This window comes from Camarhynchus parvulus, chromosome 2, assembly GCF_901933205.1.
Source record: "Camarhynchus parvulus chromosome 2, STF_HiC, whole genome shotgun sequence".
In the NCBI taxonomy this organism is placed as follows: domain Eukaryota; kingdom Metazoa; phylum Chordata; class Aves; order Passeriformes; family Thraupidae; genus Camarhynchus; species Camarhynchus parvulus.
This window is the reverse complement of record NC_044572.1, coordinates 147,959,411-147,984,589: the sequence shown is the minus strand read 5'-3', so window position 1 is coordinate 147,984,589 and position 25,179 is coordinate 147,959,411. Positions and strand designations below refer to the sequence as shown.

Sequence of the window (25,179 nt, the reverse complement as noted above, 5' to 3'; positions counted from 1 at the left end):
CCAAACAAACCAGTACAGCCCAATCATCCTGGGAGCACCAGATGATGCCTCCTTGTCTACAATCCCTGCTCCCTGTAGGGTTTTTTTGGCACAGCCAAGTGTCCTCCAAACCAAATACATCAATGTCATCACGTCCTTGGTGCTCTTTATGAGTCTGGTACCTGGGTTCACACAGAACAATCTCAGTGCCTGCTTCTAAAAGTTCATAATAAATTATTTGTATCAAGGTACAGATGGTCTAATAATGGATGATAGACCAGTTGTATTAAGAGCTGGAAAAGTGATCCATGATTCAAAGAGAGCACAGATTTAATTGTTTAATTAGAGTTGGTTCAGCAGCACTGGGGCAAATTCTGTATTTGCTTTACCTGAGGCTCTGAGATCCAAATGCTCAATGGTTTGCATCACACTACTCAACAAAAACCTAAAAAAAAACCCACCAGCATTTAGGTCATGAAAGCCTGAGTCTGGAATTCCTGGAAGTTATGTGGTCATGCAAAGGCATCTGGCTTTGCTTGTGGCCAAAAGAAACCCTAAACATAGGTGTGATTGATCTGCTGTGCACAATTTGGTATTAGTGATCTCACTTGCAGGCTCCACTTTCTGATGGTGTTCTCCAAATCCCTCACAAGTATCAGCCCTTTCCACACCCCCCAAAAATGTCCATGCACACTTTAGCTGCACGGTGAGTGCACAGGGCTGGGGGAGGGAAATTCTCTATGTAGAAGGTAGTGAGGTACTGGACCAGGCTACCCAGAGAAGTTGCGGATGCCCCATCCCTGGAAGTGTTCAAGACCAGGCTGGATGGGACTCTGAGCCACCTGGTCTTGTGGAAGGTGTCCCTGCTCAAGGTAGGGGGTTAAAACTAGATGTTCTTTAAGGTTCCTTCCAATCCAAGCCACTCTAAGATTTTTATAATTCTGTGTGAGGGTCAGGTCTCCAGTGTACCCATCTTCAAGTGATGAGCTACACCCAGGATTACCTGGTCTTCTTTCAGCATGAGCCCCTAAAAACCTCCCACCGCTGCCTGCTCACATCACAAAACTTCATCTTCAGTTCATCCTCACTCCTCTCCCTTCCCGACCCCTCCCCTCTCCTCTGAAGACATCCTTTTTACCAAAACGAGCCGCGGAGGCTCCAAAAGACACTGACGTCAACGCAAAAGTAAACCAAGGAGGTCTGGTTCCTGTATCATCCATCCCGCGCCGAGCGCCGGGAGCGAGCCCACGGCCACTCGCTCCGGGAATCCGCAGCGCCTCCGGACTCGGCAGCTGAGCTTTCTCATCCCGGCGGGGTGAGTCCTGCCTGAGGCGTGATCCGGGCTGGGAGAGAGCGGGGAGAGGGAGGGACATTCACCGGCTGCAGCTTGGGAAGGCAGCGTGCTCTGATCCCGGCTGGGCTGAGAGCTTGGAGGCGTCCAGATGGGGATGGGAGTCCTTGCAAGCTGGGTCGGGAGCGGAGCACGTGGGTTTGGATGCGAGGCGGCTCCACGTGGGTGGGAATGGCGCTGGAGAGGAAGGAGTGTTCCTCACCAGGTGCTGGAGGGTTGGGGAGTTCAGAGCTGGTGCAAAGGAAAAGAGCATCTCATCGAGGGAAATGTTGGGTTTTATATAAACTTAATTATCTGTTTGGATGGTAAAAAGCCACAGATCCCTGTGAGGGATTCTGCATGAAAACTTGAGTATTTCTGGTAAACTTCCATATACAGATTACTTGTGTCAAGTCCAGCTGCACACACACCTGTGCATCCCACAAGTGTTCCTATATAAAGATGCAGAGTTAGACACAGGACTTTTAGATTCAGGCTATGAAAAATTGATCTGAGAAGCCTCAAAATGAACGTTATAGTTTAAGGTTAGGAAGCAGAAAATTTTCCCCAGGGAAATGATATGGAAATATCCTTACTCTGATTGCTGTGTTAGTGGGGGAAGTGGCTGGGCCAGAGCTGGGGTGGCTGAAAGGGATGAATGGCCTCACTAGGTCTGTTGGCAAGTCTCTGCCAACTGGGACATGTCTGGCCACAGTACAGCACAGAGAGAGCATCTCCCAGTGTTTACACAACCCGCACTCAGTGGCAGTGTGATGAATTGGCAACGTGGCTCTTCGGAATCATTTCAGCTGTGTTTTGGTGACAGGAGGCGCCTTTTCCTCTAACATTTCTCACATGCCAGGGCCAATTGCTCTTCTTCAGCAAAAAGCCAGCCCTTTTCCTGAAATGACAGCTCCTTCTGCAAAGCTAAAACTCCCCCATTCAGAAATAAAACAGTGGGCATACAAGTTTAATCCCTATTACTTGCGCGTGACGGCGCCAGTTGAAAACCACCAGGGCAAAAACCTCTGTCGCCCACGATTAGATGCAATGCTGCATCTCAGCTCACTCTGTAAATCTCTCTGAGCAGGGGAGAGCTGGGCAGACATGGAGAAAGGAGGCAGAAATGCCCACCATCCTCCTATTGTAGCACCTGCCAGCAAAAGTGAGGGCAGAAGCCTCCCTTTGGCAGAAACCTCTTTACTAAGACATTTTCCATCTCCTTTGTGCACAGATATCTCTGCCAACACACAGTTAGAAGGAAAATCCCCATCTTCCCCCCATCCTTTCTTACAAGGACACATGGCAACTTAGAAAAGCAACTGAGCAGCTACTTTATTAATCTATTTCAGAGCATTTTCCCTCACCCTGCTCAAGCCTCCTTCCCCATGTCCCCAGTGCACTGAGATAAAACACAGACGTGGAGCCATTTCTCCCCTCTCTGCAGAGCCTAAAGGTGCCAAAAGCACCCTAAAAGTCTTTCTTCCCCAGTTTTGAAGCAGAAGGCAAAGGCCAAGGAAGGATTTGCACATGAAACATCTCTCACAGCACGTTCTCTCCGAGGCAGAGCAAGCAGAACGGAGGAGGCTGCTGAACACAGCAATAAATCCCACCAGGCGCACGTACAGCACCACCACAGCTCTGCTCCCCCTCAAGTGCATCATGCCCTTTGGATAACGTGGTTCTCGCAAGGATGCAGGCTGTCCTGGCCCTATATCCTCTTTCAGAGGGAGAAGACCAAACCCTGCACTCCAAGTTGTCAGAAGGGCTGCAGGATTTTGGCAGTCCACGTTTTAAGGGGCTGGAGACAAGTAAAGGGGATGTTTAACAGGCAAGTACTCATCATCTCAGGGTTCAAAGAAACTTCACCCATTAAGGACATCTGAATCTGGATGCCTAAAATCATAAATCCAAACTCCTGAGCCCTTTTTAAAATGGGGGACAAAAAATTCCCATTGGAGTAACATTCAAAGTTCACTGTTTTTGGACTTCAAGTCCAGATTGGATGGAGCTTTGGACAACCTGGTCTAGTGGAAGATGTCTCTGCCATGGCAGGGGGCTTGGAACTAGATGATCTCTAAGGTTTCTTGCAATCCAAGCCATGCTGTGGTTCAATGATTCTGTGATTTCTCTTTCCACCCTGGGCTGTTATAGCAGGTTTGTATAAATGTCCAGTCACCAGGTTTAGGAGGAGGTGAGACTACTTATTACCTAAAGGTACATGTTAGTGAACATCCCATGACACCTATGGTAAAATCTACAGCCCCTTCTGAGGAATGTCTGCTACTTCTCAGCCAACTCATCTGTTAATGCTCCAAGGACCCTTCCCGCTCTCTCGTTTGCCTTTCATCCATTTTTCATCCTTGCATTTTAATTTCTTGCTTTTAGCTGTACATTTTTGCAGATCACAAATAGCTGAGCAAATCCTACTGTTGGCTTAGCAAGGAAACACTTCCCATCCAGTAAATCCCAGAGAGGAACAGCAGAGTCCAGCCAAGCATGACAAAGTCCAGAGACAGAAGTAGTTGTGCTGAGGTGAAGGATGAATCAGGGGAATAGAAAAGTGAAGCTCAGAGCCAGAGTGAAGGATCAGTAAAGCTGTGGGGGTCAGATGGGATTAGGCTAAGCTGGCTGTGACAGCCAAAGAAATGATGTCACCCATCAAGATGACACTAACCAGGGATGCTGCTGTTCAGTCTCAGCATGATATTTACTGGGATTGATACACCATTAGTGTATAGACACAGAAGAACTGAATTCTTTATTACCTCTCACACATAATCTATAAAATATGTACATCTCATCTATCACAGCCTGAAAAGCAGCACGACAGTCATTACCACACAACAGAAAGGTATGGCTTCTTCCACATTGATGCAAAAAAGATTTACTGTCAAATGTCCCTTCCTCTCCATGGCTCCAGCCACCTTCTCTACAAATATCTGCCAAAAAGATGAGGCTCTGGGAAATGTCCCTAAGGCTGAAAATGTAGGGAATGGCTTCTAGCGTGCTGGTCCAGCTCAGCTTCCCATCCTTGAATGTAATGAATTTGTCACCCTGTCTATGGGACACGTAGAGAGATGGATTTGGGCCACTTTGGGGAGCTGCCCCATACTGAGGCTATCACAAGCAGTCTTTAGCCTCATAGACAAGGGAAGGGATGCCTGTGGAGGTTTGCCAAAATTTTGTTTCATTCAGAGCTACCAACAACTGCAAAAACCTACATTAGAGTAGGTTGTTTGCTGCAGGTAGGCATTAGGAAGGTGAAACAGCACTGAGCTCTGAGCACACTGACCCACACAGAGACCAGCACTGGCATTTGTAACCCACCAGGCTCCTCTCAGAGTGGTGAACTCAGAAGGATGCAGCAAAGTGGGTACCTGGGCATAGCAAAAGAGGGCACTGGGACAGCCTCAGCAGGAAAACCAACTTCTTGCATGACATGAAGGAGGTTTCTAGCACTCAAGTGCAGAGGACAGGAGATTGCTGGAGGTCGCACATGTCCACCACACAGAGCCACTAGTGTGCAACCAGCCTGTCCTCTCAGTGGGATCTATGGTCACCCTCTTGCTGGTCTGGCCATGTTCCAGCAGCTGATCCTGAGCAGAGCAAAGTGAACAGGCAGAGTGTGCCTTTTCCTGCACCCACCACAGTCTAACTGGTCATTATCCATCTCAACAGAGAGGCTAAAGAATTATTAGCTTATCAGAATCACAGAAACACAGGATAGTCTGGGTTGGAAAGGACCTTAAAGGTTGGACCTTACTTCTAACTCTGCTGCCATGGCAGGGACACCTCCCACTATCCAGGTTGCTCCAAGCCCCATCCAGCCTGGCCTTGAACACTTCCAGGCATGGGGCAGCCACAGCTTCTCTGGGCTACCCAGTCCAGACTCTCCTCACCTTCACAGTGAAGAATTTCTTGCTCATATCTAACCTGAGCAAATCTATCTCAGTTTAAAATCATTCCCCTTTCTCCTATCTCTGTAACTCCTTGTTCAAAAAGTATAGAATTATAGAGCTGCTCAGGTTGGAAGAGACCTTAAGCGAGACAATCAGCCAGGTGCAATTTCACCTTTATCCCCAAAGTCTTTTTCTGGCAAGACAGAGAGAGAAGGCTGAGTTGTCATGCTGGGTTTCACCTGCTTGGCACTCACAGAGCTGCAGTTCCCCGGCAGCCAGGCTGGCTCCTTTTGCCTGGGTTGAACATGCCAAGCAATACATCTCTGAGAAAAATCCAGGCTGCCAAGCAGTGTTATGCTGTCTCCAGCTACCGATTATGTGGATAAATTGATTCTCGTTAGAGTGATAAAGTAGCACAACAAATACACTTTCAGGAACCAGGCATTTTTCACACACCAACTCTGAGGCTTCCCACTGCTTTGATCAAACACACAGAAAATTGTCTGCAGGCTGCAGTGGTGTTAGAGACACAGATTTGTGGAGGCTGAGGAAAACCAGCAAGAGACTTAAAATACATCACTTACTCCACATTTGTGCACTATTGTGCAAGGCAAGTTGATCAGATGCTTTTTGAAGGGGCCACCATAAAGCTCACTCTGACCAGCAGCCACCTCAGAGGATACCCAGGACTGAAATAGCAAGGGGCAGATGTCAGGAATCAGAGTCACTGGCTGGAGAGGGAAAGGAAGAGGAGTCGTGCTGCCTCTGTCCCCTGCCTAGATTAGATCTGTCTCATACCAGGGCTGCTCTTCTCCCTCTCACAACAGTATCAAGTTCACCCAGAGAATCAGAGCTCCTAAGATGCTGGCATTATTAATTCCCAAGTGTATTATTCTATGTGAGCAGCTTACCTAAGGAAGTGTAAGATTATTTTAAACACTTGGATTTATTAATACACTCAGGATGGCTCAAGCCACTTGTTCTTGCCCAAGGGAGCTCAGCAATGGAGCCCAGCATCTTGACTCACAATATTGGGACTGATATATGACTAGCTATGATCAGATGGCATATCTAAAAATACAGAGCCTGCAGTTTATTTTTCTTGGAAAATGGAAAGACACCCAAAGAAGCAGAGCCCAGTTTAGCAATCACAGCAGGCTGGATTTTTGCTTTATAGAAGCCAGCAGAATTTGCCCAAAAGGTCCCATCTTAGGTTGTGTTACAGCCATGGGATTAACCTGTGGCTCCAGCACCGTGGGGGAGCCTCTGGCTGCTGCTGTGGCTCTAACTCTGAATTACAGAGGACAGGGATGCTGATTGCACATCCCTGCCCTAGGAGACACAAGCAATAGGATTCCTCTTACCCAAAGGAAACCTCTACACTGAGATCATCACAAACTGGGCTGGTCATGTGGTACAGAGTGGTGTTAATGAACTAAACTGTGCAAGATGAACCCCTCTTGCACCATTCCCAGGGAAGCTGCCTGGACATCTCCACAGCTGTTATCAGGTTTGCTTTCTGTTGTCTTTTCTGTAGATTAAACAAGCCCAATTCTGCTGGTTTGCCCTCATGGGTCATGTTTGTTGGCCTTCAGGTCATTCCAGCTGGTTTGGTTTGGATGTTTTCCAAGGCAGAAACACATCCCCTTTCATTAGTCAATTTAACACTATTTATTACATGTAATAGTGTTTTTGTAGAGAATAATCCCCCAGGTGACACAAAAGGCCAATCAAACAGCACCTTGCAGCACTCCAAACATAAAAAAGACTGAAGCTGTCAGTACCAAGATGAAGGCATGGGAAAGAATGATTCAGCAGTGACAGGTTGAGCTTTTGCTCCTGATAAAAAATTTGCTTTGAGACCTTAAGCACAAACTGGAGTAGGGGCTTGGTCCTCCCTCCATCATGCCATCCACTGACCACACCTCAGTGAGTTCAAGACCTCACAGCAGGGACAACCTGGTGCTGTCTGTAATCACATCCCAGACAGAGAAAATATCCTCTTGGATTTCTGAACTGTCACGTTTCCACCTGACTCAGGTCTCAGCGGGTTTTATATGCTCCAGGTGGGAGACAAAAGGGTCCATGACCCCATACCCAAACATACCACCAGCACAAATAGTAGCAGCTGGATTCTGCTGTCCAGTACCCTGTTACAATTTTTTTTAGGAGAAAATATATTATTTTGGCATTGCAGTTTCCAATAAATCACATATGTGATTCCCTCCTTTCCTTCCTGAATATTTCCCAGAGCACTTCTGCAGATCATGCTTAGAGGGATGGTTTCAAACATAAGGAAACTGAGGCACCTCCCCAGAAAATTGGGGTTTTTGTCCCCAGTGAGGCCACTCACACAAAACTTGCTTCAAGGACATGATCTGTAATTCTAAGCAGCTGAGAACACAAAGGAACACCCCCTCCAAAACAAAAAGAAAAAATAATCAGCAAATGTACCAGCTTCTTCCAGAGGCAGCAATTTTAGGAATCACTTGTAAGCAAGCAGCAGGGTGGTTGTTGGGAGTTTTTTTCTTCCCAAATGGGGCCCTTTCTTTTCTTCCCATTCCTACAGGGCTTTTCATCACTGTGGCATTTCCTATGATAATCCCCCAGATTTATGCTGCCCTGTTCCAGATCAGAGCAGCGCTGAGCTCTGTGCATGTCTAACAAAAGACAGCCCTGCCCTGAGCCCTTCCAAATCTCTCCAAACCAGACAAACAAAGGGAATGGGAGAGGAGGATTAACGTTTGCAGAGAGTGAGCAGGGAGAGGATGTCTTTCTCTAAAGCCTTTTTTGAGGTTTGTGGGTCCAAGTACCAGATTTTCCAAGTTGCAGGTGTCCTTCCTCCTGGGCTAGGTTACTAGTATAGCAAAAAACCCCAAAAGTTGAACAGATGGCCCTGGGAGCCTCCTGCTGCCCCTTTCCAAATTTGTGGTCACTGCTAAATCAGAGCAGGTGGAGATACCAGACTGGGTCCTTAAATTCCCCAAAACTTCCTTTCCATGGGTTTTCAAACGTTCCTCTGGCTTCTGCATCTTTGCAGGGCACAGCACATCTTGAGTTCAAGGTTTTCTAGCTCAGCCCTGCCACACTGCTCTTCCCACTGCCACAAACACAGGAGCAGAGCACTGAGAGCTCTCTGGGGGCTCTTCAACCATCCAGGACCAACAACCCTGCCAATTCCCACTCTGCAGCCTTCAAACCAGAGCTGGGCAAGAGCCACTCCACCCAGCATTGACCTCCCAGGGCGTGGTGCCCAAGTAATGCCAAAGCCCAAAGCTTGTGTAGCTTTCCCCTTCAAGCACTAGTGTCCCTGTGTGCCCAGTGACAAACAAAACCAACAGGAAATACTTTGCTGGGAATGGGGAGAGTTCTGCAGTGAGGTTATGACACTGGACATTGAGTTCTTGGCAATTGGCTTCTGAATCTTTGAAAAAAATAGCAAAAAAAAAAAAAAAAAGGTACAAGAGGTGACTGGCCAGACCTGGGCTGGGGGGCCAGAAAGGTCACAGTGAGATCCTCCAAAGGATCCCAAAGAGGTTTGGATCAGTAAAGGCAGGTGAGATACGATATGCTTTGTTGAGTGGCCAAAGAGTCCTGGTGGCTCACTTTGCTGGTGCCTTGGACTGAGGAACCTTGTCAGAACCCTCACAGTTGTGAGACCTGTGGTAAACTGGGCAGACTGGGATGGAGAGAGGGATCCTGGCTCACCCTCACAGGGTGCATTTATAACAGGTAAGGGATTTCACACCCCTTGTCATGCAAGAACTGGAGACAGGGCAGGACCAATGTGCTCCAAACCACTCAGGAAAGACCTCAGGGCTGCCCAGAGGAGCAGCTCTTTGTGCACTGCAGACATCTTCATTTTTCTTTCAGCTCAACAGGTCCATCAGCAAAAATGCCGCAGCCTGGGGAGAAAAATGGAGGGGAGCCAGTGGTCAGCAAAGCCAATTCCCAAATATGCAGCAGGCAGGCAGGAAACCATCTCCCACACTCTTCCTCCCCCATGCCTGACTCACTCAACAGGAGCCATGGCCATCATTTTAGGGCACCACTTGTCTTTCCCTGTCCCTCATCAAGCAGATGAATCACAGCTGGATCCCATCAGCAGAAGCCTCATATGGGGAGAGTATGATTTCCCTCCTTGTACAAACACATAGATGGGGAGCCTGTTCAGAGAGGAGATATAAAATTATGGTGGCTTCCAGCCCCTGCAGTCCTCTGAGGACAGCAAGTGCTGGGAATTGCCTGCGATCCTGAGCAATTGGCAGAGGACACAGACTGTGTCCTGCAGAGGTGTTGACGTCAGGAAGGTACAGCTGCCTCTGGACCCTGCTGAGATGCCATCAAGAGAGCCAGCTGGACCATCTTTTGTGGCTCTCCACAGCCTCTGTTGCCCATGCTGACAGTCAGGTAAAAAGCCCTGGAGGTATTGAATATCACTGGGGGAGCAATCTAAGCCCTCCTTCTCCACGGATAAGTAGTTCACATTTCTTTGTCTATTTGGTGTTTCTATCCCAGCATTGCAGGAAAGGGACAAAGGTCATCCCTTGAAACAGATTCTGTCTAAGAATTAAGAGAGGGAGCTCTGATCTTTTCCTCCAGTCCTTCCAACTGCACCTTAGGCATAACCAGCATGAATGTCTCAGGGTTCAGATCTCAAAGCAGTCCCAGGATCTCCCAGATGTCCCAGCATGACACACCTGGATCACCAAAAGAACAGCAAAGAATGACCTCTCAATAGGCCAGCAGGTGAAGCCACATGTTACCCTCTTTGGCTCCAAACAAGCAAGGGCCACAAGCTAAAAGCCAGGCTGGAGACAGATGCCAGCCTCAATCTTCAAGGTTCTTTCAACTGGACTTTCCTTGGATTCTACCAAAAGCACCAGAAAAATCCTGGATTTGCTTTCAGGGTCTGCCCATTTGCCATGATATTGCTTCCATAAAGTATCAGCTCAGGAGCCACCAAAGAGGAGTGTTCCTACACACGTGTCACTTCTTTATGATAAGGAACTGTGGTGGGGTTGAATAACACCTGACCTAGGTGGAAAGTTCCTACATATTTGGGGAGAGCGCTGTTGCCCACATATTCCCCCTCAATCAAAGGTGACTGCTGGAGGGTGGTACAGTACAGAAATTTCTCCACATCTGGTCCACCTGTGAGAGCCTACATGATTCTCTGGGTCAGTTCTGATTCACAGCATCCCATAATAGCCTTGGAGCCTGTGGACAATCAAGATTTTAGGGCTCCTGGGAAGTGCATATCATAGAGACATACATTAATGTTTTCCAGCACTTTTTAAGGCCTGGGGATATTCTAGGGTAGATTTACCAGAAGGAGGAGTAGTTGGAAAGGGTAAAATTAATGTAAACTCTCTTCAATGCCATTCACTTTATCTGCCATAGCAAAAGGTTACTCCCTGAAAAGCTCACATTGTTGCCTCTCCATCAAGCCTGCTGTTAAAAAGAGGTGTTCCAGATAGGACAGTGAAGATCCCACCCTTCAGTGTCTTCAATGCAGTGAGGATCCCACTTTTGGTGACCTGCACACAGCCATGACCATGGGTAAAGGCTCCTCAGTTTTCTGAACTGTTATTTCTATGTCCCAACACTTTCTTGAGTAAGAATTCTCCTCCACTGCTGAAGAAAATAATTCATTTGTGAGGATCTGTTCAGTATAACAGAGCCGAAATTCAGCTTCCTAAAACAATACAGGTGTGCTTGGACATTGGATTTGGGTCCTTGCAGAGCTGGTCCACAAAGACACCTTGAAAGCTGATCTGGCCATGTGCCTTGAGCCCACCTCAGCTCTGTTAAAGTTCATTATGCAGTGCCCAATCTCAATCTCTTCTCCCACAGCAGGGGATCAAAGGATGCTCAGTTCCCCGTTTTGAATAGGACTGGAAGAGCACACCCTTCTCCTGACAAAAACAGGACACATCTCCCCAGAGAATGTGTGGTATCAGCTTTCTCTCCACCTCCCTCCAGAGCTGTCTGGCCTCCTGCTTTTCTGCACTGCGCCACAGAAGATTTTAACCAGAGCCCTATTCTATATGGCAAGGTTAAGGGATTGCTAGGAATTACCATGGGCTAGTAGCATCCTTCCCTGATGTCATTATTAGTCCTTCTACATGCTGATTTTGACTGAGACAATACCTTCTTCCACCTACAATCTCACTCCAATATTTAATACTGTTGTATATTCAATGAACAAGCTTGAAAATTTTCCACTTACTAAAGCTTTACTCTTTTTTTTTTCTGCCTTTCTCGCTCCCTCTGGGAGGGTGATAAATGACTGAAAATCAAGAGATGATAGAAGCTATTCATTTATCAGCTATGGTTGCAACTCCTCCTGAAGCTGAGTGTGGGAACTGGGTCTGGGACAAAGCATGGCCCTGAGCCCGGATGTGCCTTCTCCACCTTAACAGCAGCATCTGCTTCCCAATATGGCATGTTCTGCACTATCTCAGGCACAACTTGAAACTTTGCAGCTGTTGCCACTCAGAGCCTAGCTCTAAATCCAGCAAGGAGGGAGAGGCTGGGATAGTGGGGGAGTGCAGGGCTGATTATCCCATGCACGGAGATGGGAACGCAGCTCTCATGTATCACGTGAAAGCATAAAACCAAACCAGTCTTCACAAAGGAAGAACCAGACATTCCCAGAGAAGGTGGACAAAGTGCAGGTACCAATAACTCATCCTGGAGAAAAGTAATCCCTTTCTTACAGTCTTGCAATTGTAACTTCAGAGAGTTATTCCCTAAATATAAAAATTTTGTTGACAGGCTGGGGGAAACTTAAGAATTTGCCACCATAGGCATTGAGAATGATAGAATCATAGAATTCTAGAAAGGGCTGGGTTGGAAAAGACATTAAAGACCATCTAGTTCCAACCCCCTGCCATGGCAGGGACACTTTCCACTGCACCAGGTTGCTCCAAGCCCCATCCAGCCTGGCCTTGAAGACTTCCAGGTATGGGGCAGCCACAGCTTCTCTGGGAAACCTGTCCTGGTGCCTTGATAGGGTTCAAGTTCACCCACCCTGCCCAACATTATTCCATGGGTTGGTTTCTTCTCTTTGTTTTTACCCCTGTTGAACTTCCAGGATGGGGGGAACTGAAGGCAAGATGATCATCCAGACAGGGCTCATGAAGACTTTCCAATTACGCTTGCTTCCCAAGCATAAGGAAGTGAGAAACAAATGAAAGTTCAGGCATATGCCTGAGCTCGAGGTCAGTTATGGAATGCCTAGATCAGGTCTCCTGGATCAGGGGCTCATAAAGCTAAGGAGGATGTTCCTGAAACTGGGGGAACAGTCTGCTCCTCAATGTGCAGAAACTCAAAATAGAAAATCAATAAAATAACCAGACAAAAAGGATCAGCTCAGTCTTGCTGGGAAAGATCCAAGGGTGAAAAAGTAATTCCAGAAAATGAGGTCAACCTTCTCTAATAACCATAGCTACTGTTTGTGCTCCAGTGAGACATGCATGTGTGGAGTTTACCTCTCCTCTATTTATGGATTTGGCCTCTTGACCTGGAATTCAATGCCTCACAGTTGATCCTGTCGTGTTGTGACAGGCCATATCCTGCGTGTTTATTGCATTGGCACCAGTGTTGTCTTTATCTAAAGTGTGATGCAGGCCAGGGCTGATACTAAAATCCAGCATCCATCCTCTCTGTATTTCTAAACAACTAAATTTGATGTAAGCTCTCGGGTTTTTTCTGCCTTTTCTCCCAGAGGAAATCTCTAAAGCTACTGAAAAGCTCCTGGGGAGAACATCTGTGCAAATCCCAAAAAAAATATTGAGTTTTGGTACCAGTTTAGAGCAAGAAGTGGAACTTGAGATGGAACTTGGGGGATTTTGAGTCCTTAGTGCATCAACCAGCAGAGATGTCTTGAAAGCTGCTCTAGCCATGTGATTTGAACCCATCTCAAAAATGGGATAATTCATTATGCTTTGTACAATGTCAGTCTCTTCTCATGTAGCCAAGGGTGTAGAGATACTTAAATCCCCACTCTGAGAGACACCTGACACCCACAATGACTCTACCACCAGTAGGGAGGGGTTGTATGAGGATGGAGGAACATGTTGGAGGGCTCCTTGGTGGAGCCTCAGACTCTCTATTGCCACCCATGCTCAGCCATTTCAGCCCTGGATAGATCTCTTTATCTCCTCTCCCAAATGACTGCAGCAGCACTACCAAAGTGTGCAGGGAACGCTTTGGTTCCCTGTGCCAGGGGTTTTCTCAGCATCTGGACAGCTGGGTTGGTTCAAAGGACATCACAGGCTTTGTGGCATTTGGTTCAGCACCTTCCTGCAGCTGCCAGGGATGCTTCTCTCTAATCACAGTTCACATCGGGAAGAGGAAAAGAGGGGTATTTTCCTCATGTCACACATGTTGGTGGCATTGCAGTGGCCTTGAGCTGGCGAGTTCCCGCAAAGAGATTTTGTTCACACAGAGACACAAGAAAATTGACCTGGGGGCAGTTTTAGTTTACTAGAGATGTTCAGGCATTAGCACCGTGAGTACGGCTGGAGCCCTCTTCAGCATTTACAGCACTTCATAAATTTCAGAGAGATTTAGGGCAAGAAGCCAGATGTTTGGGGAGAATTTCTGAACACTACAGACAAGTGGAAATATTTTTTTTTGGTAGTGTATATTTTTTCCCATTAGTTGCAAGGCTATATTTAGAAGGGGGGTGGGGAGGGGGAAGAGAGGGAGAGAACGCAAGAGACAGATTAGGCATTTCTTCATATTCTGTAGTCACTCCAGTTGTTCTGCTTATAGGAACAGATGTCTCTTTCCTGGGCTGATAGCACTCAGGTCCACAAGGAAATTTTCCTACCAGCAGCTCCTCTAACATAGAAGGGAGATCAGGCCAGAGGTAAGTCAGTCCTTCATGCAGGAATACACTGCAAGGACCATTGCAGGGAATGCTTTGGGATCTTGGTCAGAGACAAAGAGGGGAGCATGGGATTGGAGACAGTGGGGGGCCAGGAAGAATTTGCTGGATATTGGACTCTGAGTCCTGGCTATTGCAACAGGGAGCCCTGAAAGGGGTGGGAGCAGAAAGGGTCCTGCACCAAACACGTGGATGAGCAGCTCGGGAAGTCTCTGGCTCTGTCCATACAGCAGGTGTGGAAATCCCTTGGGAAGTGCCTGACCCGAAAAGCCAGGCTGTGCCAGCAGCTAGCATGCGCTGCAAGGAGCTTCTCCATTGTGACTGTCTTTGCTCTTGGGATTTGGGCAGTGTAAGGATATTTGGTTGTTCTTCAAGGAGATGGAGGGTAATGGAAGTGTGAAAATTGCAGGCTTTCCCTCCTTGAAAAGTATTGTGACAGCCCTTGTGAGGAGGGAGGTGATGTCGTTTGTGCATGTGTAATCCCAGGTGTAATTAAATTCTGGTGAAATGCATTCAGGAAGGTTTTGGAAGCCAAGAGAAGAGATGGTGCACTGCCTGGAATGGGGTCAGCTGCAAGTGGGGATGTTTTACCTGTTTGGCTATGCAGCAGGGTGCAAGTTCAGCTCTAGGAGAGATGCTGTCTTCCCTCTCTGAACCCACTGGCTGGGTTAGTAGAGGAGAAAGCAGATCCTTTCCAAGGTCCTTAGCAGATGGCTGCAGAAATTCTCCCTGCTTTCACAGCAGCACATTCACCAGCAATGCAGAGAGTGTTAACAAATGCCTGAGTCTTTCCAGGTTAACCTGGTCAATCCAAAATTTGCAGAACTCTGAAGGCACTGTAGGGTCTGCACAGCACTGTGGGGTCTGCACAGCACTGTCATATGTGCCTTGCTAAAGAAACCACAGAAACCAGCCTCCCAAAGGGTTAAGACATGGTTGTCCATCCTGGGATGCCTCAAAAACTCTCTGCTCCCTAACTGGGTCTCCCACCTCGCTGCATTCCCTGGGCCAAGATCACACATGGCTCTGTGCCTCAGTTTCTCCCTGCAGCCAAGAGAGCAGCACAGCTTGGAGTGAGTGCTGGGAGGCAGAGCTGACCCCTCTGCATCACTCCTGCATCTCTACCTGCATTGGTGCCCCGTGCGCCCTGGGCTGTGAGCATTGTTTCACCAGTCCTGCATTCCCTGGCTATGCAGGAGCCCAGGAATTTCCCCAACAGTAGAACTCTGCTGTTGCTCTTCTTTTACTGCCCTTCTCACCTTCTTGCCAACAGACAGAGCAAGCAGGCAGCTGAAGGCAGAAAGAGGAGAAAGTGCTCAAAATTTGCAATTAAAAATTTCCTTCTTAAAAGCAAGCAGCAGCACACAGGCCAGTTATTGTTTTTGCCCTTGCCTGTGAAGTTCCTGCATGTGCCTATATGGTAATTTTCACTGTACAGTTCTCCTTGCACACAGCCACAATAGCTGTTATTCCAAACTGACATTTCCAGCACTTTGTCTCAGGCACCCTGGAAACACTTGATGGATTACTGTAATCCCTATAAAATCAAATGCATTTCTCTTTTACTGTTACAACCTCCCAAGAAGAGAGGGTCAAATCCATCTTCACTGGCTGGACCCCTAAGAGTCCAAATCTATATGTTTTAAGATGTTACTTAAAAAAAATAAAATGTTAATCATCTTGGAAAAATTCACTCAAAAATATGTGTTTTCCCCTCACGTATAATGGTCCACAAGGGACAGAGAGGGATACACTCAGGAAGTCATGCTCTAATTTCTGTGGAAGTAACTGAGCTGGAAACACACAGCACCTACTGCAGAGATGTCACTTCATGCTCCCTTGTGACAGATGGCACTTGGTACAAGCCCTGACAGGGTATGAGATATTGGTCTTTTAAGTGCTAGCAGCATGATTGATAGAGCATTCACCAAGACACTTGGCATTTCTGTCAATCCAAGGCCAAGATCTGATAACACAGAAAAGAGGGACATGAAAAATACAGTGGAATTGATAAGGCATCGTAGACATCCAAATGTTTCAGAAGGGACTTTTCTAAATAGGGTGGTATAAACAAGCAAAAAGAGGCAAACCCCCTTTATTATTACCTTTCTTATAGGTGACCAGTACTAGCAAGCTTCATCAGAGATGTGCTGGGGGACCTCTAGGTGCCTACCACTGCTGGGTGGATATTTGTAGACCTGGAGAGGCAATGTACAATCCCACTTCTCTTTTTGCTTGCACAGGCACATCAGGGCTCTTTCTTTCAAAGACTGAGGCATTGCTGCTGCAAATGGCCATAGAGGAGGTATAAACTCATAAGAAATCTGCCAGTATGTGAATTGCCTCCTCTGTGTATCTCTGGGAGCTTCATTTCAGTGTTTTCATGCATGCTCAGGACAAAGGCTGAGGGAGAACCATGCAGACCTTTCCAAGTTTTAAATAGATTGTCTCTGGGGTGTCCAGGACTGTGATCTGTCACCTGGTTTTAAGCAGCAGGTTCAAGCCTGGATGCAGAGAGTTGGCATTTGGTCCAAGCCAAGTGGCATCAGTCCCATCTGGGTCACTTTGCTCCGTGGAGAAGAGGAATGCTCTTTGGAGAGCTGTGCTCTCCTTCATCTAACTGGCAGTGATCCCTCATGGCCTAGGGTGACCTGCTGGACTAAATCATTGCTTGGACACAGACTATTTCTTGTCACAAAATGAGCTAGGGATGAGGGTGCCTCACCTTCAAAGGATGTGATTTTGGCCTTGGGCCCGTGGAGAGCACAGGATCCACCCGTGTGTACACTCAGCATTGAACTGGGTGAGGTGGGTGGAGCTCAGATCACAGCACAGAGCAATATCCATTGCCCATCCACAGCAGGGCCTTGGAGATGGAGGAGCACACAGAGGCAAACTGGGCATCTCAGGCAGGAAGCAAACAGGTGAACAGCACATCAGCAACCCAACAACCAGCATTGCATCAGCCTCCACACATCCTCAGTCTGTGAAGGCTTACAGGCCTTGAAGGATTACTCCTATGCCTGAGACTGGACATACCAGTTTTCCCCCTTGCTGGATGGGAAATCTGATTTTCATGGCCAACATTGGAGATTCAAAAGTCAGTGGCGGCGGGGGAGTTAATTTCTCTTGGCCTTGAGAGAAAGCTGTATGAGGAGGAGGTGAGCTGACATGGTCTGTTCAGCCTGGAGGAAACTGAGGGGAGACCTCATTGGAGTTGAAACTTCTTTGTGAGAGGAGGGGCAGGCACTGATCTCTTCTCTGTGGTGAACAGTGACAGGACCTGAGGTAATGGCCTGAACTGGTGTCCAGGTAGGCTTAGGTTGGATATTAGGAAAAGGTTCTTCACCCAGAGGGTGGTTGGGCACTGAAACAGGCTCCCCAAGGAACTGGTCACAGCACCAAACCTGACAGAGCTCAAGGAGCTTTTGGACAACTCTCTTGGACACATGGTGTGACTCTTGGGGTGGTCCTGTGCAGGGGCAGGAGTTGGACTCTGTGATCTTTGTGGGTCCCCTCCAAATGAGGATATTCTGTGATTCTGTGATTCCAGACAAAAGCTGTAATTCAGCACATGACCATTCAAACCACCAGACAAAGTAGGACTTGCTGGCCATCACACTCCTTATGACACATGGGCAAGCAGACCATGGCTGAATAGTGCCAACACCCAGCAATTAGCTATCATCTGTCCCAGTCAGGCCGGTTCTCCCATGGTTTGGCATCAATCTTAAATTATTTCTCTTCAGGAAAACAATAAGAAGCAGGCAATACTCTGTTTCACAGAAGCCATCCAGCCCTGTTTGCTGTGTTTCAATGCCAAAGCAATTGTGAATTTGCAGGGAATAAGACCTAGATGAAAGGATGTGTAGTGGAGAATGTTAATAAATGACTTGCAGGTTCACATAAGAGGAAACAAGGATCACTCTCAGTGCCTGTTTGTGTGGTTGTCAGCTCCGATTTCCTCCGTCCTCCTAATGTTTTTCAATCTGCTGCCTAATTTCAACTAGAATTTGGCAGAAGGGAAAGATCACCTCAATTTTCAGGAAATTAGGCAGCAAAGAAAGGAGAAAGTCAAACAAGTGTTGGAGCCAAGGGAAGAGCTGGAATGTGAGTGCTCATTAAGGCAGCCAAGTGTCCACATGGGAAAAAGTTATAATAAGCATCTCAAGCAGGGTAAAGCACTCCCTCAGCCTTGCGAGCCACTGTGAGACATGAGACTGCAAGAAATCAGGTGTCATTTAATCTGACACTCAGAAAACTATGTGTTTTGTGTCTCCAAAGTCCCTTTTATGTCCATGGCATTGGAGGGGAAGGAATAATCCAGCTTTGCTCTGGAATTGGCAATTTCTAACTGCAATTCCCCAGAAGGTGGGTGTTTCACACATTTGTTCCAGCCACCCTCAGACCTGGGGGTTTAAAGGAGACCTCAGTGCCCAGGAATCAAGTGAGAGCAGAGATCTGATGCCTACAAAAATAGGATCTTACCTGCCCTGAGAATAGCCCCATTTCTGCTTCAGAGTAGAATCTGTCTCCCCCAGAATTATCTCTCTTCTCACAGCCCAAGGGTCAGATGGGCACCAGCTTTTTCCTTTCAGCAGCTGGATTCATTCCCTTTCTCTCTTTTTTTCTCTGTTCCCCCTGTCAGCAAACCCACCCTCCCCAGGCTGAGCACAAGACACATAGAGCAAACTCTACCACATATAGAGCAAGGTCAACATGCACAAAAACACCATATTTGGCCAGTTTGATCCAGAGTTGAGTGAGAGCTTGCCAGAAAGAGAATCATACAATTTAAATTGAAAGAGAGTGAGTTTAACCCTTCATTTATAAATATGATGATAAATCACCCAGGGAACTTTAAACACAGGAAGGCTGAAAAGCTAAACACACACTGCTGCCACCCCAGGCAGCAGAATAACACCAACAGGCAGGACAGGGTGAGGGGAACAGGGAGGATGATAGAGGAGCCAGGTTGCCATATCAGATATTCCAGTTCAGGACAGGGAGATGAGAAAAGCTGAAGCTGTTTATACTAAATTACACTCGTGCTTGTTAATATCCTTTTCAACTTTCCGATCCCAGTGTGTGGCTCTGGTGTTCTCTGGGTCTGCACACAGAGATCCTTTCTGCACACCAATAAATAATCCTTTTGGCATGCAGTTAGGACAAAACTAGTTGTCTGACCTGCCTTTTCTTTTGTAGCCTATTACTTGAATTGCTGAACCAAAAGTCTCCTGGGCTAAGGAAGTGAACCCTGTTAATTTCAGCAAGGTCAGGGTGAGCCTTAAGGCTGTCACCAGGCACAAGGCTGGGTGAAGTGGATATGGGGTGGTCAAGGATCGCCTCCTGGAGCAGACATAGCACTGAGCTGCCCATGCCAAGTTAACAAGTGTGATGCCAAGCAGTGAGTGAGTGGGGGAAGAGGTTGCAGGACCTGTTTTCAGCACTGTGACCATCTGTTTCCTATTTGGCCCAAGAATGATGGAACTGGTTGTGTCACACAACAATGAGAAAGTATTTCAGAGCAAGTCCTCCTCTCCCAGTGCTGAGCAGGGACCTTTATCAGAATGAGGGAAAGCAGGTCAACCTCCATTCCCCGTCCCTCCCTTTATCCCATTTCTACCCAGATTCCTGCTGTACTTTTAAGGAAATGCTACCCACAGTTTCCCAGACAGACAGACAAAATCCAGCCTAAGAGGTGTAATATAACAGCCTAGGCCAACTGGCACAGTCAGACAGCACTCAAAAGGATGCATATTTACCCATCTTGGGCTTTGCAGACTGCCAGCTCCAAGAAATAGGGATTGCATGGAAATCTGGGGGGCTGAGAGCTCAGGAAGGTATGAAGTAGACTAAGCTCCAAGCTCTTTGAGGGTTTTAGGAAGGGGGTTAACCCTAAGACTATTTGCTTTGTAAGTAAAGGTGGTTCTTGCAGATCTGCATGAGCTCATGCCATAGTCATGAGTAATAAATAGTGCATAACACAGCAAAATAAAGGTTTGCAGGGGCTGCAAAGCTTCTCATTAATTTAGGCATGCCCCTCACTGACTTCCATATGCCACCACATCATGGTGATGAGTAGCTGAAATGACTCACTTTAACACCTGCATGAGTATGTCTGATGGTAGAGAAAGAGATCTGGTTCAGATAGTATTTGGACTTGGAGAGGGGAAGAATGCAAAATCTTTGGAAATGTTTAGCTTTGCGCAGACACAAGGTCAGGCTGCCTTTCTGTACTGCAAAGTGGAGCAATATACCTTTCTCACAGGCTTGGAGTCCCACAATGGAAAAATCCTTAGCAGCTGTAAACTGGGGGTTTGATCCAGCTCCATCTCATTAAAACACTCAGAGGAATTCTGTTGCTTTGCTAGTCCAGTTCTCCATCCTTTCTGCTTGTGAGCCATGAGATGAGAGCAGTCCCACAAAGAAAGGAAGCGGCCATTCACCCAAACATCCATCAGTAACAATTTGATTAGATGAAGATTTTTCCCACCACAGCCCAAGAGCCAGCTTTTCCACAGACTGTCAGGGAGGAAATCTTCAGGATTAATTAAATTTACTGGGACTTCTTTCATGTAGTTTGCATTTTGAGTTCAGATCGGGCAGCGATGGACTGGGAAAGCTCTAATGCAGCACTTCTTTGCATATTTAATTTGGCAAACACAATGTTACCTGTTGTTTTTCAGCAGTTTACAATATCTGGTTTATTTCCTTGCACATGGGGCTCAGTGGAAAAGGTGGCTATGTAAGCCAAGACATTGTATATGCTGATTATTTAAATTTTCTATTTGTCTGTAACACATCCTACATCCCTCAAAGGCAGTGTGAGGATAAGGAACATTTGAATGTATTTAGAATTGCTGGTTTCATTGAAAGGCAAAATAAGATGAATATCAGGGGTTTGTGATAAGGGATCTCAGACTGAACAAAAATCTCCCAGAGAAGACAAGCTACTAACAAGAAGCAAAATCAGAGCAAACAGCCAGTGCCATGGAATTACAATGAGAAGACAAATGCATGTGCAATTCAATCGAGTTTAGTGCAAGCTCAGGGATAGGGTGGGTGATTTTGACTTCCCCCCTTGCTCAGGTATGTGTCAACACAGATATACACTCTCACGCTGCACTCCAGGGGCATCAAAGTCTTTCTTTATTCCTTGGCTTCCACAGTGCTTCTCTTGATAGCATCTGCAAAGAGAAAGCTGGGAGCAGATCCAGGCATCTGCTCATTTCAGTTTGTTTTCATAATTAAAGAGTGAAACAAACAAACAGAGAAGATGGTGAGAATTTTAGGAAATCAGTAGAAAACAAGCCAGGATTTTGCATTATCCCCATGCATCTTTCTCAGGTGCCAGACTTTGCAACTCCACTAACTTCAGCCTATTTTGGGGCCAGTTTTTACTGTTTTTCTCTGACAGTGTGCTTGGCACAAAATGTGAAGAGACAAGACGCTCCCTCAGGAGTGTGCAGGCTCAGTCAGACCCAGACAAAATGCCGTGAACATGTGTGCCACTTTGGCTGCCACCAGAGCTCAGTGCAGGGTGAAGTAATTTGGTCATTCCCAAAACACATGATGTTCCAATGTCTGGTTTCTGCTGGGGATGGCCTAGAGGGAAAAGTGGACAGAAACTAGCATTGTTCCTCTCTGCCCAGTAGTTCTTTGGGGCATTACAGGTGGTCTGACCCCAGGTTTCAGGATTTCAGTCCTGCAGTGTATTCTGGCATGAAGTTGGATCTCAGGAGGGCTTTATGTTTGAGCATCAGCCATTCCAATGGACAATTCAATTCCTTGGGCTTCAGTGTCTATCTAAATTTAAAAAATTGACATTTGGTTAGAAATATCCTTCTGAGCTCAAGGACATTAAAAATCAACTTTTTCCTTCAAACCAGTTCCACAGACTGAGAGGCAAGAAGAAACTAGAGCAATCCCCAGATTCCAGGCCAACAAACCCAAGATCCATCATGATGGCAAAGTCACTTCTCCAAGAATTTTCACACCTGGTCTTCTAAATTCTCAGTCCTAATCTCCGCTTTTTCTCAACAAATGTTCTGCTTCACTCTTACCTGGCTTGAATGAACCAAGCAGAGTAATCACAACAAGGCTGTAGCATCCCATGAGGACTATTGATTTTGAATGTTTGACTATTGGCCGAACACTGGTGAGACACATTAGGAGTGTTGTACGCAGGAAATGCAGAGAGACATGGTGAGCAGGCAGAGGAAAGCTTTGACACTCATGAGGCAGGCTCAGAGCAGCTGTGGTGTTCTCTGGACTCAGTACTATCCCTGCAGAACATTTTCTTTTGGCCAGCAGGGACTCTCCTCAGGACCTACTTTTCACTTTTGTCCTAAATATCTTCCTCCTCCACTTTGTACACAGCCACCAACAGCTTGAAGCACCTCGCAAGTGATAGAGCACCTTTGGTTCATCCTCCTGATCCCCATAAGCAGCAAAAAAGATTGGAGGAGGGGAAAAAAATCTGCCAGAGGATGGGGCATGCTTGGGGGAACTGGACATTCAGACTCCCTCAGCAATTCCAGACTTCCACACTGAGACACCCAGCCCAGGCACACTGCAGTTCTGTGAGCACTGGGAGGAGCTGCACTGTTTGCAGCTCCTTGTCTCCCAGTCCTTCTGCATTTGGCTCATTAGCAGGGATTTCAAACCCTCATAAATCAACTCTTTCAGCATCATTCTCTACTGATCCAAGCTGATTTTTTTAACCTCAAAGCCCTGCCCAGACACTTTGAGATATTCCAGACATTTTTCAACCATTTATTTTTATTGAAACCAGCCAAGTCTTTGTATATATTGGGTCTTTTTTTAAAATCTTTTAATATACAAATCAGTTCAAAATAGTGTATAAGTCAGGAATGATTTGCAAATTAAACTGTCAAACCCTGGCAGGACCAGTGGCTTACACCCTTAGCTTGAAATCTTCTGGCTGCTGTTGCTGTGAACACAGATCTGCAGAAGATGCCACACAACCTGCTTGTGCTTTCTCAGACAATTCAGCCTTTCTTTGATTTCAGAGAAATCTTACAGCTCCTGAAAACACTGCTGCATGTAACTCTCTAATGGGATCACCTGCCCAAGGCAAGGGATATGATATTTTAGGAATCAAATGCTAGGGTTATGGTTATGCAAAGGTCTTCTGATCTTAAAATCATTTTTGTACAAGGAAGAGGAAGAAAAACTTGAAGTGGAGTGTGTGTCTTTTCCCTAAAACATGCATCTGGAACCACTGCAAGGCACTAATTATAAGCCCAGGTATTTCCTTGCAATTATTGGTAATCCCATATTGGTAGATGGGGATCTACTGCTCAGGATGTGCAAATATGTTGGTTAAAATGTTTTTAAGTGACAAGATTTTTGAGCCCTAAGGAATGCTGACATATTTATCACTATACCTCCATTTCTTTTCTTCCAGATTGCTGGAAGTCAGTGACCATGCCGACCTCCTCTACCCAAATGCCACCCCTTGACTTTATCAACTCCACCGAAGAACCTAACTCCAACATCAACATGTTCTCCAAGTTCATCAACTCAGACAAACAACTGTTCACAGATTTTTATAACCTGTGGATTGTCCTGATGGTAGTCAATGCCATCATTTTTCTGGTGGGTGTTGTACTGAACAGCTTGGCACTGTATGTCTTCTGCTTCCGTACCAAGACAAAAACCACCTCTGTTATTTACACCATCAACTTGATTGTAACTGATCTCCTGGTGGGCTTTTCCCTGCCTGTCCGGATCATCATGTTCTACAGTGCAGGGGATTGCAAGAATTGTTCCTTGGTTCACATCTTTGGCTACTTTGTCAACATGTACTGCAGCATCCTCTTCTTGACGTGCATCTGCATTGACCGCTACCTGGCAATAGTGCAGGTGGAAGCCTCACGTAAATGGAGGAACCCCACCTGTGCCAAGGGCATCTGCATCTTCATTTGGATCTTTGCCACTGTGGTGACTTTCTCCATCCTGACCATGGCAATACAGTTTGCTAAGTGCTGCCTCTCCAAGATCCTGGTCCTGATGGTCTGCGAGTACTTCTTTCCCCTCATCATAATCATCTTCTTCACCACCAGGATTATGTGTGCCCTGTCCAAGCCCAGCCTCATGCACCAGAGTCGGGAGAGGAGAATGAGGGCCGTGCAGCTCCTTATCACCGTCCTCATCATCTTCATGATCTGCTTCACTCCTTTCCACGTGCTACAGGTCGCAATCTCCATCAAGCCAGACATGCCCCACAACATCAGCCTCCTTGTCTACCATGTGACAGTGACTCTGAGTAGCCTCAATAGCTGCATGGACCCCATTGTCTATTGCTTTGTCACCAATAACTTCCAGTCAACCATGAAAAACATCTTCAGGAAAACCGAGCCAGAGCAAACTAATGCAGATATCCTGGGTATGAACAAGAACTCCAAGGGCTCCAACGCAAACATTGCCTTCTCAAACATAATAGGAAGCCCTCACCGCTTGCCATCACCAAGCGGTGTTCAGATATAACCCACATGTGATGGGACACATTGAAGTAAGCCAGTGCCATGATGCTGGAATATTGATAGGATGCACAATACTATAGTTTTTGAACTCTTTGTGTTTTAGGCTGAGGTTAAGACCGACAGTGGTGGAATTTATTCCTCAAGAACATTGTGGTCTGTTTGGAAATGGAATCTACAGTGCTGTTAGTACCATACAAAAGAGAGTCCGTTAATTACTGTTCCCAGCAGGGAAGTTTTCTTTGTATCTTAATACAGACATTTTGCTAGCAACAAACTCTCTACTGTGGTTTTCTTTGCATGTTTGTCATCATAATGCAACACTTCTAGGATGACTTAGAAAGCAGGATAGCTCTGGTTTGTAATGAAAGATTTTGTGCCTATATACTTAAGAATAAAGGACAAGAAGGATGTTTCCAGAGCTATCCACAACAAAGATTTTAGATGCCAATGAAATGGGAAAGAAAATATTCTAGCCCACATGTCACTAGTGACTACTCATTTGTTCCTGAAAAAGTCTGAACCTTCTCAGGGAAAAGATTAAATCAAGCAGTGAAATCT

The 25,179-nt window shown here is 46.5% G+C and overlaps 1 protein-coding gene across 2 annotated transcripts; it reads left to right on the top strand.

The window, feature by feature from the left end:
* The first annotated feature begins 1,205 nt into the window (after positions 1–1,205).
* GPR20 (G protein-coupled receptor 20) lies at positions 1,206–24,872 on the top strand. Of its 2 annotated transcripts, XM_030943204.1 has the most exons (3): positions 1,206–1,294; positions 13,996–14,092; positions 23,544–24,872. In XM_030943204.1, exon 3 carries the CDS (start codon positions 23,564–23,566, stop codon positions 24,623–24,625), a length of 1,062 nt encoding a protein of 353 aa, XP_030799064.1. In that variant the 5' UTR covers positions 1,206–1,294; positions 13,996–14,092; positions 23,544–23,563; the 3' UTR covers positions 24,626–24,872. The 2 variants fall into 2 exon arrangements, with proteins under 2 accessions (XP_030799064.1, XP_030799063.1); XM_030943203.1 differs by lacking the exon at positions 13,996–14,092 and having other exon boundaries at positions 1,224–1,294.
* Positions 24,873–25,179: the final 307 nt, after the last annotated feature.

What these genes read in the sequence shown, in the direction of transcription:
- GPR20 (XM_030943204.1), top strand. Translation starts at nt 23,564, where the DNA reads ATGCCGACCTCCTCTACCCAAATGCCACCCCTTGACTTTATCAACTCC.